This window comes from Hesperophylax consimilis, chromosome 3 (assembly GCF_061612785.1).
Source record: "Hesperophylax consimilis isolate HC1 chromosome 3, BYU_Hcon_1.0, whole genome shotgun sequence".
Lineage (NCBI taxonomy): Eukaryota > Metazoa > Arthropoda > Insecta > Trichoptera > Limnephilidae > Hesperophylax > Hesperophylax consimilis.
In genome coordinates this window covers 18,544,892-18,560,670 of record NC_142838.1, presented here as the reverse complement: position 1 = coordinate 18,560,670, position 15,779 = coordinate 18,544,892, and the positions used below count along the sequence as shown (strand labels likewise).

The 15,779-nt window shown below is 35.4% G+C and overlaps 1 protein-coding gene across 2 annotated transcripts in view; it reads left to right on the top strand.

Moving 5' to 3' along the window:
- Positions 1–15,779, top strand: part of Oatp30B (Organic anion transporting polypeptide 30B) — a 179,923-nt gene that overhangs the window by 113,842 nt on the left and 50,302 nt on the right. For both annotated transcript variants that reach the window (XM_089648874.1, XM_089648866.1), the window contains one exon: positions 455–671. In XM_089648874.1, coding sequence (XP_089505000.1) covers positions 455–671 — 217 coding nt within the window. The remainder of the gene's footprint in view (positions 1–454; positions 672–15,779) is intronic.

Genomic DNA, 15,779 nt, shown 5'->3' with positions numbered 1-15,779 from the left:
TTATGAACTAAAGTTGCCATTTTATTATACAGTTTATCTGTTCGTAAACAGTAGATCCGCCAGTTTAAATAACTTTTAGGTATAGGCCTGATAAGGTTTTGTACATTTTTTAAAAGATGTGTAAATTATTTTCACAATCAGATTTTAGACTTTTGACTAACTTGTTTTAACTGTTTTTCGCCCTTGTATTTCCTTTACGGTGCTGTCAACTGAGAAGACATCTCTTGTAATTTGTTATTTAAGTATATTTTTCGTATTTCTATTCTTTTTCTTTTCTATAAATATGAACTATTCACATGAAACATTAATCCCACTTGATTTCACAACCTCTAAATAAAGGTTAACTAAGTTGACAGCACCGTAGCGCGCTGAATTTTGTAATATCTTAAGAGAATTCAGTACACACGTAGTTTCAAGTTACCATTTTAAATAATTCCTTTTGTTTTGTGACCAGATGTTCGTCCTCCTGCTGTCGTTCCTGGTAACCCTACAGCAGGCCCTGAGTTCGGGGTACAATAACTCTGTGATCACGACCATCGAGAAGAGGTTCGAGATTCCCTCTAGTCTCTCTGGCCTCATCGCCAGCAGTTACGAGATCGGAAACGTCATCACCGTCATATTCGTGTCCTACCTGGGGAGCAGGAGGCACATACCTACATGGATTGCTGTCGGTGAGTGTGAATCATGTGTTTTTCTTATGTTTATGGCTGAGACTGCGATTGAACGCAGCGGTTTTGGAATAACTGAAAACGACAAACCGCGTACAAACACGTACGTGACTGGCGCAGTACCACCAGGATATAGAATTAAGGCAAAGCTTAGTGCTAAATCACTATTTTAATTGGTGTACATTATGAATACCAAAAAATATGCTTTAGATAAATTAAAAGTTTTCCTATCGTTTCGCTTGAGAAGAATACAAATAAATAAAAAAATTACTCCATAAAAATATAAATGTAAACTACTAAAACAAATATTTTTTCAATTCCAATGTATTGACGCGTAAAGGAAACTACTTAAAAAAACAGTATTATAGCTTATTATTATCTGTGACAGTTTCATTTGATTTACTTTTTTTCTTTCTTATAAAATTATTTACAAAATAAATAAAAACCAGTTTTGTGCTTGAAATCGAACGTTTCTAGACTCCTTTTGTCAAGCGATTTTAATGCCTATTACCTACAACATAAGGTATACCAAGAATACATACACATTTTTGACTCGTAGCTTACTCTTAACCCTTAAATGCATACTGTTGCAAAACTGCAACATACCGTTCAAACCACCTTTAACTCTTTGGTGTATACTTAATGCATGCCGTTTTAGAATTATCAAGTTCACGGTAATATATTTTATCGAGTGGCATCACCACAGACATAGGAATTAATAGACGAGAAGATAATGGCGAGGGGTAAAATCAACTGTTGAAGAACGAAGGGGGTAAAGCTGACTGTGATTCGTCAATAAATCAATCTGACAGTAAATAGGCATCTCGCATTATAATATCACCATTTAGTTCTTAAAAGTAAAATCTGCTTTTGAATGAATAGACATTTTTACATGGGAGCGCAAATTACTCGCCACGTTATGAACAAATTTGCGAAGTCCAAATTCGGCAAAAAATTTCTTCTATTTTCAGAGTCGAATATTTCGTTTAAGTATTTAGTTAAGACACTTTTATAAATGTTCATAATTTACTTCCCAGCAACCAACCAGCTTTGTGTTTCGCGTCCAGACGTTTCTCGATGTGATAGTATATGTTTCTACAACTGATCCATATTATACGATGTGAATATGCTTAAAATAAAGTAAAATAATGCTTATATATGGAATGTAATACGACAATTGGGTTTATTCTCTTTTTCACATCTATTTTTACAAGTTTTCATATCACAAGTCATCATTTTGCCGTGTTATTTCGTAAAATGAACCGATGATGCCTCGACCATAGTTCGCACAAGAATGATGACGTCACGTTTTCAAATTTCACTTGAGGCCATACGCGAGCACAGCCGGCTCCGATGGAACCGGTATGGGGAGTGGGGATAATATGCTTTTAATCACTTAGGGCAGGTCTACTAATATTCATCATATGTCTATGGGCATCACCTTTTTTTTCTTTCGCGAATGTCAAATGTCACTTTTTCTTCAACAAAGTGAAGATTCTCGAAAATTGGTTGGAGGTTAGAATTACAGTTTGGTTTTGCTGTTATTATTTTGATTTTCTTAGGTAAGTAGATACAATAATACAATACTTATATGTAATAACTCGTATTTTTCCGGTACACTTATTAGTTTTGAGAATTTTTTTAGGTTTTTTATTTTTTTTTTTCATACGTAAATTGTTCATATTATTTTTTAATACATGTTGTTGTAAATTTGCAACATTTTTTTTATCAAATATCATTAAAAAATTACAAAAAAAAAAATTCTTTATATTTCCTTGCATATGCATGTAAATATCTACAAAATATATTTTTTTCCATGAAAAATTAATAAATCATGCATTTAAGGGTTAATTAAGATCGCCAGCCGCAGTGAGTGTTTGTACGCGGTTTGGTGTTTTCAGATATTCCAAAATCGATACATTTAGTCGCAGTGCGTGCTAAGCCTTAGGAATTTGTAATAAAGAGCTCTTTCCTTACGACGTTTGAGGAATGTATAAGATTCATTAGGAAGATGGTTAATTATAGGTATTACAGGCTGTATATTATGTTTTACTCGTAGTACAGGCGGAAAGCTGATGAATATAAGTCACAATAATTTTGGGTCGATTTTCTGGATTTTAAAAAAAATGTATTTTTAGTAATTTTTTCGTTTATTAGTAAATTGAGTTCCAACTTAGAGGTCATGTTAAATTTGAAAAAAATCAGTTGCTAGGGGGTTAATATCAGCTGTTTAATGTAATTTAAAATGCGTCGAAAGGTAGACCCAGCTTAAAGCTTTTTTAACACTTAAGGCTGGCCGCATACATACGTTTTTCGTATTCGATTTCCGAATTCGTTTTCCGTATTCGGACATCCGAATGCACGGAATCAGTAGAAAATACATTAACTGCCGCACACGTTGCCAACGGATCTTGACCTAATATCGCCGTTTCTCATACATAAGGTAGCGTAAAGTAGCCGAATTTGCTGTTAGGTGGGACATGTTTAAAATTGACGTTTTTACGTAAAAATAAAAATTTCGTGGGATGGGGGGGGGGTGGCTAGAGAATTTCAAAAAAATAAAATTTGTCCCCAAAAAATAAAAAAAAATCATGGGGAGGGTGGCTAGAGAATTTCAAGAAAATATAAAATATAAAAATAAATTTCATGGGGGGGGGGGGGGTGGCTAGAGAATTTCGGGACATGTTTAAAATTGATGTTTTTGAAGTAGCTCAATTGGCGACCAGTCGCCTTTTAGATTTTTTCGGCGCCGATTCTCGCTCTGAGTAGCCTGAATGGCGATATATCGCCCTTGTTGGCAACACTGGTACTGACGTTTATACATTCCGAATGAAGAAAAACGAACGTTTGCGCTAGTCTCACGGAATTCCCAATACGGAAAACAAATTCGTAAATCGAATACGGAAAACGTATGTATGCGGCCAGCCTTAGTTGCCGAATAAATTGGAAAAAATCGATGTCTTCAGATCTAAACAAAAATTTTTTTGGTTCTGTATGTGATGTAGATTCACCAGTTTCCCGCTTATACTACGAGTTTCGGGACACCGTGTATCTCAATAATTTAACACAGGTAGGCAGTTACAACGCTTAATCGCTTAATATACCTACTGAATGTTTACTCTTGGGGAATAGACATTTTTAAATCACTGCAAAATTTAAATGAAAAAAAAAGTGATTCGGCATTCTTCAGGATGTACCAGGTACCAGAATAACGGTAATAAAAGTAACGTAAACCCCGCAAAGTGCGGATTTTGCTTACTCCCCTCGGACGGCCGATTGAACTCGTCCCTTGTGCCGTTTTATTAATAAAGTTCCGCTATTGGGTTCCAGTGATTTATTTACTCGCAACTGTCAACTGGCAACCACCGCCACCACTGAGGAAATGGCATGTGGAAATACTGATACGTCATACCCGCCAACCCAACCCCAGCACTGCGGTAACGTGCTCCCGTTCTAGTCGTGCTCGACGCAAGCAAGTCACACATGTCATAGAATTCTCGATTCTATGACAAAACAGAACAGTGACAAAATAGAACATTGAAGAAAAGTGAAAATAATACTATTATTCTCTCATTAACATTTTATCGTGTTCCGCAAACGGTGAGCTCTTGTATAATGAAATTTTCAGAACGATTTCTGTCTACAGAACGATTTCTGCCTGCAGTTTCTAGCAAAATCTATGGCGCTTTGAAATTTCCATTTTTACATTGTCAACGCAATTATTAATATTTCATTTCCGTCATGAGTTGTAAAAGTTTTATATTATATAGGTATAAATATTAAATTCTTAGCTGTAAAAATGCGATATAACCCTGAAGAAAAATGAAAAGAAAAACCTAACCTAACCTATGTTTTATCGTGTTCTGCCATTGTTTTTTTATTATTTGATCTGTCCGATTACCATAATACTGGTGCATAGGTAGGTACTAACTTATTAACTGCACAGCAAACTATTTTTATGTCGAAATTTGCAGAAGATTTTTGTCTGCGGTTTCTAGATTAATCTATGGAGGTTTGAAATATCCATTAATGAACCGGTGTTTGAACTCGGGCGAAGCCGGATAGTAAAGCGAGTATCTTATTTTTCCTGTTAATACGAATGTAAATAATAATTCACTTGATGAAATATCAGTAATTTTTCAATATTTAATACAATAGTGCCGATTTTTGTCTTACTTTCCACATTAACAAATGTATGGTTTAGCGCTGCAATGACTTGGGAATCATACCCGCAAAATCCCATCTCAAAGACACATGCGTACACCATTGCGCTATGAAGGCACAATCATGTACAGCATTCTTGTAAAACCTTCGTGACAGGCTCACTTCCTTACGGTGCGTGGTGAGGAAGGCGTCAGCTTTCGCCGGTGGCTCGTGTTATTGATATTGTCTTAAGCTGGGTCCAGACATGTTCTTTTCTCCGTACCGTACCTTCGTTTCGTATCAGCGTCGCGATCAAAAACGCTAGTTTGGACGCCCGTTCGGTACCGTACGGTGGTACGGCGTCTCGATACGGATAGAGGTACGCTCCGATCCATCGCGAGTCGGTTTTTCGACCCGTTCAAAGGCGATACGGTACGGGTCTGCGCCAGTCGGGACGTGTTCGCGGCGTCTTACATCTTTCTCTGTTTTTGAACAATTCTAACTCCCACCAACGTCGCCTTTTTTGTTTTTTTTTCGTTATATTATTGTGAATAACAATGAAGGATGCGCAAGCAATCGTCAAATTCTCAAACACTTCCGCAGTCGACGACATGGTGGGAGGAAATGAACACGCGATGATCGCAGCGACGTTACGGAGATACGGGCTCTTGATCGCGACGCGGATACGAAACGGAGGTACGGTACGGACAAAAGATGATGCGTCCAGAGTTTTTGGATCGCGACGCTGGTACGAAACGGAGGTACGGCACGGACAAAAGAACATGTCTGGACCCAGCTCTAGGCCCTGCGAGTACCGAACACCTAGGATCGATATGGCCGTGTGCCGCATTGCTGCTCGGTACTCCGCCCACCTTACCGAGCCGTCCTTGTGCCTGCGGTGCCCCTTTCCCGCTCCCTCCCTGTGCTCAGTGCCCTGTGCTGGCGAACATTCTGATGAACTGCGAGGATGGGCGGATTGTGATCGAGCTTTGTTTGTTAGGCTCTCGGTCGTGGGTTCATCCCCACAGAGGCTAAATTCGTTAACCCTTAAATGCATACTGTTGCAAAACTGCAACATACCGTTCAAACCACCTTTAACTCTTTGGTGTATACTTAATGCATGCCGTTTTAGAATTATCAAGTTCACGGTAATATATTTTATCGAGTGGCATCACTTTTTTTTTCTTTCGCGAATGTCAAATGTCACTTTTTCTTTAACAAAGTGAAGATTCTCGGAAATTGGTTGGAGGTTTGAATTACAGTTGTGTTTTGTTGTTATTATTCTGATTTTCTTAGGTAAGTAGATACAATAATACAATACTAATATGTAATAACTCGTATTTTTCCGGTACACTTATTAGTTTTGAAAAATTTTTTTAGGTTTTTTTTTTTTTTCATACGTAAATTATTCATTTTAATTTTTATTAAATAAATGGTGTTGTAAACCTGCAACAATTTTTTTTAATCAAATATCATTAAAAAATTACAAAAAAAAAATCTTTATATTTCCTTGCATATGCATGTAAATATCTACAAAATATGTTTTTTTCCAGAAAAATAAATAAATCATGCATTTAAGGGTTAACATATTTTTACACTCCCTCTATATTATTGAGGCGATAGTAGTGGTTTCATGACAAAACAGAACATTAACAGAATAGAAAAAGAACGCACGGCAAACCTAAACTTAGCTAAACTCACCTAAGCTAACCTATTGTTTTGTCATGTTCTCTTTTGCGAGTAGTATGTAGGCACCTACGTATTTAAAAATTTAACTTCGTGGATTTTTAAGACAGTAAAGAGTTCAATGATTACTTTTGCCCAATTTCAAATTCATCCTAATTCCAACAATGTGATGTGGCTTCGAAGAAGGACTAAAATATACTGCTTTAATATGTATAATTTTACTGCACAGCGGACATCTTATTATCTGAAGCAGAAAAAACTCGCGAACTCTGGCTTTATAAATTTGAGTAGTGAAAAAAGTAGTTTTGGCATATCGGGCGAACTAGGTTAAATTTGAGAGGGCTAAAATCGGCCGCTTAAGCCATGATAAGCCGCAGAATAGTTTCCTTTTTAGACACCGAGGCGCTAGCAGTAACAAATATGACGTTTTATAATCAAATATGACGTTTTCGTAAGTAATTATATACTCCAATCTCACCGAAATACACGTAAATTGCATAATTTTATCAGTATTGACTGTTACATTAATCTAGCGAGGGGGAAGTTGATGTTATTAATTGATAATCAATCTAAAATAGACACATAGTCTGGTAAGGTAATATACGAGGATTTTTCCAACGTCATAGCAGTGTTTTCAGCGGTTTGTTTGTCATAATTTCACGGATAGTGACTACAGCAAACAAATACTATTTAGAATTAGTATCCTCGCGTAAAGCACCATGCTGATTTAAGTGGGGAACTTTATCAAAAAAATCAACTCGTAAATTAGCCCGCCTAAAACATTTGTCATTTTGAGAGCTCTCTATCTCGATGACGTAGGAGCATATATATATACCACTCACACAGCTTAGAAAATCAAGTACTTTCCTCTAATAAAATCATAGACAATTCGTATAATATTTCTGATATCTAGGCTTCCGACATATATTTGGATTGTGTCAAGCCGCGCTAAGCTCCACATTCCAACCCAGCCGAGATTTAAATCATCCGATATATCTGGCCATAGTACTTTTTTTATGTAAATACTCCAGATTTTTAATAAGGGGTTTTAAATTGCAATAATGCCAATACTTCATGAACATTTTTTTTATTATTTGGCTTCAATCTTCTTTGGTACTAGTAATATTATAAAAAGATATTGGAAAGTTAACTCAATAAGTATTTACTTTCACAAAAATAATTTCGTAAAAAACATACGGAGAGCCCTGGCGTGAAGCCCAATAGCGGAAAATGCTCTCTCTGCTTCCACACCAGTTGGTGGGATTGATATCAAGAAGGTGTGCGCTAAACATCCATTCTCAAAATGGACATCTCTATTCAAAATTGATCCCAGGTTTTGAAGTTTCTGAGCTTGAAATGCGGCTCTACCCTCTCTTCCTGACATCAAGTTTAGTTCCTCCTTCATTATCAAAGATTGACCACCGCTTATTTACATTTAAATATTTTGTTTTTGGAGTAAATTTAGTATTTTTTCAATATAGCGTTCCCACAAATCCGCGATATCAAATATTGCTAAAATCCCGCGGGAATTCAAATCCTAAGTGACCTATATTGCGGTATGCTGTTAGGCTGAAAGGAATGAGGAGAGGGAGGAAAGTTTGGAAGTACATGTCTGGCAAATCAAATCTGTATATTTCCATAGGCCGATTACATTAATTTACTTGAAATTTTAATTAATTTGTGAAAACTTGAATATATAAAAATTCAGCCTGCGTATGTTTTTGCTTGCTAAACTCGAAAAGTAGTCGACCGATATCGTTGAAAATTTCAAAGTTTGTTCTTATTAGTGCCAGGAATGTTTTGAATGGTAGAAGCCGGGGACGCTCGAGGAATACTTAACGCAATATATCTGCACCGGAATGAGATACAAAGTCGAATTCATTTCAATGTAATGTAGTTTTTTAACTGTAACATTGCTGTATACAGTATTGAATGGTGGAATTAGTCGGAGGCGCCCGAGAAAGACATTAACAATAGCGAAACATTGCGGTATTCACTATTTATTCATAATTCTTACATTCATTATTGTGGCGCATTCCACAGTCACAATATTATAATTTAATAAACAAAAATATGTACAGATTTCGAGTATTCAGTTTTCCTGCGCGACATTCTCCGTCCTTATACGAGTATAATATGATACATACGTAAACATGGAATTCCGCGTGTGAACAGACTGAACAGTGAACAGACAGAACACTACGTGGTTTTAAAGCACCCGCAGTTGTTTGCTCAAATTGCCAGCAGCTGCTCCGATGAGAGATGGCTGGGGAAAAATTTGAATAACAGATCTATCAATTTTACCAATTTTCCGAGTGAATTCAGTCGAATATCGAATCGGAAACCTTGACTGAAATTGCTCGGAAACAAAAGCTTTAAAATAATCGTTCATGTTTTTCGAATTTTGTTCAAGCTTTGAGAAAGAAAACTCTAGGTGAGCTTTTCGCTATGGTAATATCACAAAAGCTTTTTAAAACTTGACGCCTGTCACAATTACAAAGATTTTTTTTTGTTTGGAAAGGAAGTTTTTTATCCCATATCTCTTTTTCATGAATTATACGTTAACATCCTTGAGGTGATTTTCCACAAAATTAGCGCATGAAAAACTGATGTTGTTAGCGGGGATCCATGATGCAAAATTATTATAGAATTCCGTTTCTATAACTCCATATTATCTTCAATATGTTCAATCCTCTTTAAACGTTGTATGGTTTGTTTCAAACTCAATATCACGTGATGTAGCGAGCTGAACATAGTAATGGTGTTCTAAAAATTCTAGACAAAATTCTGTGCAAATTTCAAGAGCTCTCCGTTCCAGAGTTTTTCCTGTTCTGCCTTATACGAAAAGATTTTCACGAAGTTTGATATGTGCTTTCGTGATTTGTGTGAATTGTAATCAATCTCGATCAATCATTCGGATCAACTCAATCGATTTTATAAGTAAGTACATATCACAATGTTTATCGTAAACGTGTTTTTTTTCAAACTGAGCCCGACTTGTAAAATAATTTGCTACTAATTTTATACACAGAGTTTCTGTGAAGCTTCTGATAGCATCTGTTTAGTTTCAATTTGCAATTCATAGTAAAAATAATATTTTTCTTCTCTTGTTTATTTATTTCCAGGATGTTTTTGAAACTCTTCATTGTGTTAGCAATGAGTAAGAGATTTTTTAAACAAAATAATAATGTGAAAGCGCTTGTTATTTTCAAAGTATTGTTTTCCGTTTATATTTACGCGAAGGAAAATTCTAACAGGGAAAAAATAGAATTCCTTTTTACGATTGCTGTTTTTTAGATGGCAATGTTTTTTTTTGCATGAACACAATATACTTATACGCAATAGCTCTACTGCCCGGAGCCAGTGGGGTTGTGGCACTCCTAATTGGGGGGGATTTTTGGGGTGGCAAAGGTATGGTTTTTCGTGTTTTCGATTATGATACATTGAATTTATTTTTAAATCGTACTGTAAAGCTGTACAAATTTAAACTCACCATCCAAGATTTTACTGAACAAGCAAACAGAATATTCTGTTTAGTTAAGATTCCAAGGGGATCGAAGAGGTAAATCAAATCATTCAGACCGGTAGGTAACGATACATTAAATTCAAATTGACCAAGATATTTAAGTAAACATTTCCAATTCGTTTTTTTTTCTGTTTCGTGTGCACCATGAAGGAAAGGAGGGAGAGGTGGTGGTCGTATGAACATTCCTGCAAGACTTTTGTCGCCAGCTTACGGTGACGAAGTATGAAGTGCGGGGGCCTCTTGGCTGATTTAAAATTGACACGCCCAATCATCTAGCGGCACACGGTGAAAAATTAATCCAAGTATAGATAGGCGGATAGACATATGGATAGCTGGCGGAAATTAAAAATTAAATTAAATATCAACTTTTGAATCAACCTAATTGTGACAAGTAAAAAGAAATAAACAAGATTTCATTTACATTATTATAATTTTCAAGCCAGGCGACATACGACAACCCGCTACGAGTTGCTGTGGCTCAGTCTATCTGTGCAGGTACAGATGGCGATGTTTTTTCAAAAAAACATGTTTGTCCAAAAGATAGCGTTGTTTTTTTTTAAATCATTTATTTACCTGTCACGCACTGACAGGTAAATAATATATAATATAAGTATATAAAACACCCATATTTGAAGCAAAGTTGTGTCAAAATTTCAAAGCAATCTGTGAAGAACTTTCGGAGATTTAAGATTTTGAACAAACGAACATTTTTATTTATATATATATATATGTTATTATGAGTGACATCTAGCATTAAAAATATATCCATCTTCTCTCCCTTATTTCCTCCATGGTGTGCACAGATTGTCCATAAACAGTGAGTGTCCAAATTATTAGCGACACTAAAGTTTTTTCTTATTATATTATTGCTAATTTTATTAATAAACTTGATTGAAAAATACCAAAGATATTAGAAGAACGAGATATGCTATGTTGGCCGCCGGACCGTAGCCGGAGTACTACCTAATTAGGGTACTTTGAACAGTATCGGGACGTGTACGTACAGAAATCTGTTCTATGTATTAGTGCGGCTACCTTAGCGTAAGCGAAGGTGTGCAGTAGTATTGGTGAACAAAACCGGCGACACTCGGCAAAACAATTCCACAGAGTATGAACTGCTCATAGCACATCTCGTTCTTCTAATATCTTTGAAAAATACCTATAGTAAGTCAAAAAAAGAAGGAAAGCGATTCACTTCACTCGAAATGAACGAAAAATTCGTGACATTTGCCTGAAAAGCGGGAGAAAATGTACGAAGGAGAAGAATAAAATTCAGGAGTGCGAAGGACGAAAATTATAAATGAAGCCGGAGTTATATCTGCTAGAATACATTCAGCAGTGCACACCAAAAATGTTCTACTAAATATTAAGAGATTTTTCTAAACTTTTGTATTGTGCTTTTTCTAAAATACGTATTATTTTTAAATTAAATAATAGTATAAGAAATAACGCCTAATTTAACTTAAAGTATAAATTCCAACTATATAAAAATGTTACACAGCTTCAAACTAATGATATTATAATTTTTTACATGTGTAACTAATAATTTGGACAACCACTGTAGATAATACATATATTCCACAAGCAAAGTCACGCCAATATTGTAACTATTGGTATTAGTTGTTCCAAGAACATAATATATAATATCAGAGAGAGAGAGAGAGAGGGTAGAATAGCGAAAACTGACCTTTTGTTCTTGACTGCCCGTTTATAATAGATTATTATTTGAGAACAGAATTATGAAGACTGACCTTTATAATCTGATTGTTTGTACTTCAATTAGGTACACAGTGCGAATCCTTTGACTAGAACCAACACCTTCTAATATAAATACCTAGACTGGCAGCCACAATGGCCGCCGATCTGCCAGTGGATGTTTACTCATTTACACAAGTTATTGTCCCAAAAATAAATTAACCTTTAAAATATGATTGTTTGGGCTTTGTATAATTGGATAGCCACTGCGAATCTTTTGCGGAGAAAAAAACGTTTTTTTGTATATACGCCTGAGCACTGGTAATCAATATAGCAACTGATAAGCCGATGAATGCCAGTCTATTTAGTCAAGTTATTATCACTTCTGACATAGCAAGCAAATCAGGAATTCAATAGAATTTCTGATTTGCTTGCATGGAATTCGAATCAAAAGTAAAAAATTATTTTACAATTATATAGAACCCATGCAAAAGAACCGTATTACGCTAACCCTAATTGTAATTACTACTGAGATATGTTATTCTAGCTATCTTGTAACAATATTCCACGCAATTAAACATATCTACAATTTCTGCGAAAGTGTTGCCAGCTCCAATTTTTTGTATGTTTTTATTTAGCTATGAAAAATAACATTTTTATATGTAGTATAAACCTTTACTAAAAACTTATTTTTATGACATACTTTACACCCTCAAGCACTGTAGGCACACTTTACACTACATCTAAGACTTATTATTTATAGCATTTGGGCATAAAAAAACCCATCTAAAAGAACTCGACACACCAACCTTTTTTACACAACTAGTAATAATACAAACGCTGCAGCCAATTCCCCTATTTCTCGCATCCTTCAAACATTCAACTCAATTCAAACAAGCACAAATACCGATATATTTTTTGATTCTCTCCCTCTATTTAAGAAAAACTTTTTTAGCACACTGAATTCGCCCACATAACACATACAACCACACACATGCACACGTACACACACACACAAACACTCACACACACCTCTCTCCTTCCCCAGCACACTAATTTAACTTAACTTAAAAATTTAACTTAACCGTAAAATGTATAATATACATCATATGCATATATGTCAGCAACATGTCATTGGTACCAATTATTGTACTTACTTTTATAATTTTGTAACTATTGTCATCTATGTAATTATGTACTGTTAGTTTCTGCAATAAACAAAAATAAATAAAATAAATAACCCACGAAAAGCAACAAGGCTTTTAGCTTCATTAAGATCTGTCGGTAGTTCATTGAAAATCTTAAATCCTTTGAAATTGTGATTATTTTGGATTCCCGACAAATTTGTTTTCGAAAGTGTAAAATCTCCACAGTTTCTCGTGGGGTCGCCATGTATTTCGAAATTAAAATTTACATTATTAATCTAGGTACAAACTATATGTACTATGTATCTAAATGACTCAGTCCTGATATTATTGTTGCAATTAAAAAGAATTTTCGATCAAGTAGTTCTAGTTGGTATATTGAAGGTGATTAGATTCAATAAATTAGGGCTGTCTATAATTGCATTCCTAATTTTAGAAAATAAAAGTCAATTCAAAAACAAGTCTTTTATCCGGGTTTTAATAATTTTAATTCTTTCTTCAAGTGGTTGGAAATGGAGTGGAGTTTAAAGTGAGGGGACCAGAAAGAAGAATTATAATCGACTTGACTTCGAACTTAAGTCTCGGCCATTACTGAGAATAAAGCCAAACATTTTTAATCCTTTTTTTGTTACTGTGTTGATGTGAAAAACAAAATTAAATTTGGAATCGAAAATAATGCCAAAATAATTCATTTCATTGACAGGGATGAGGAAAATATTGTTTATTTTATATTGATAGTTGAAAGGTTGATTTCTTCTAAAAAAATCATTTTATGTGACATTTGCCAATGTTTGGATAAATTTTGTTAAGTTTGCACCAATCTTATAATTTCTTGAAATTTATTTGGGAGGCGAGAATGGGTACCGCCGCCCCGGGAATCATTTATTAGATAACCAACACCCCTGCCATAAGTCACCCCAAGTGGTTCGCTACGTTTGGTGACTTAGCAGGGGCGCCCGGGTTCATGGGTGTCTTGAGATGACATAGACAAAAATTATTTCAGTGGATATTATGTTTAAAAAGATGTGAATACACTTATATATGATTTTTATAAGTTTAAAGAACTTTTGAAGCCGGGTCTACGCTTCGACGCACATTAAAATACATTAAACAGCTGGCATTAACCCCCTAGCGACCGACCTCCTTCAAATGTGACCTAAAAAATTCTAACTTCGGACTTTATTCCGAAAACGAAAGCTCAAATGAAGTAAAATGAAACAAAATCGACTCCAAATTAATGTGATGTAGACTCACCAGTTTCCCGTTTGTACTATGAGTTTCCGGACACCGTGTAAAAATGTTAATGTTTAGTTATTCGTAAAACTAATAAATCTATTTTGAAAAGTTATTCAATAACCAACATTATTTCTAAACGATCCGAATAGATTAGGCTCTGACGTCATTAGATCCAGATCGGGACCCAATCTCCAAGAGATCGACAACCGTGTGACGTCATATGATGCGAATTCACCGGCGCGGCGTCACACACCTTAAATTGAACGAGTTCCAAAAAATATGCTTTATACAAAAAATTGCATTTAAGTTAGCCGGAGACACTATTGTATAAAAATACTTGAATTCCTCTTTGTATGATTTCGCACAAGGATGGGGAGAGGCTTTGTATGTTTAGGCATTTATAGGAAGGTGTTAGTTAAACCGTATGTTTACATAGTAATCGTGTACTTACACTGTACTTGTGTACTGACACTGTACTCATGTGCATGGAATGGGGAATCCCCTGTGTCCAGCCGCTTATAAAGCGTACAGTAATTAAGCGACCACCGATGCGCGGATGCTCACACCCCTGCTTTATTCACTTTACTTGTTTCAGTTAGCTTTACCTAAATTAGGCGCTTTTGTGCGTTTTATTTAATGGACTTGGTGAGGCATTTTGTACTTTCGCTAATTACTGCGTATTTCGTTATTCGCTTGCCGTCAGAACTTTCATAGTTTTCACCGAATATGTGATTTATCATAATTATAAGCAGGTCACAATGGAACAGTAATGGCACAAAAAAACAATAATTTCTGTCATGAGCGATCTAGCGAGCTTTAAAATTCAATTAATTCAGTTTTCGGGCGAAGCAGATTTGTATTTAGATACTATTAATAAAACACGGCGTATTATTTTGATCTGTCGTTTATTTCCAATAATTTGGATTGTTTCTGTATATTATGTAAGACCATTAATCCTTCAACCTGTTAATTACTTTTACAATAATACAGGGTTTTCCAATGAGAGGTGTTATTTTGAATAGCCCGCTGTTTCGGTAGATGTTACTTTTGAAATTGTCATTTTTTGACATTTGACAGGTAGAAACTACGCCATTAATAAAATGGAAAGATACACGCTTCAACAATGCATTGAAATTATTAAAATTCACTTGAGTGAATCAAATGCAAATCATCTTGAGTGATGAGGCCCATTTCCACCTCGGTGGCTTCGTCAAAAAGCAAAATTGTCGCATCTGGGGCTCGGAAAACCCAAGAGTTATTGTTGAAAAGCCTCTCTATCCTCAACGTGTGACTATTTGTTGCGGTTTATGGCCCGGCGGAGTCATTGGACCTTACTTTTTCGAAAATGAGGCTGGAGCAACAGTTACGGTGAATGGATTGCGCTATCGAGAGATGATTAATGATTTTTTATGGCCGGAATTGGATGGTATTGATCTGGACAACGTTTACTTTCAGCAAGACGGCGCTACGTGCCACACAAGCAACGAAACCATTGATCTTTTACGATTGAATATCAAAATAACACCTTTTATTGGAAAACCTTGTATTTGTTCACATTGAATCATAAAATAGGATTAATTTTGAACACATTACAGACTGCACAGGATAACATTTACTATTCAACTCAAAATTAATGTCTTCAAAATCAATTAATTTATTTCGAAAATATCATGGTTTGTA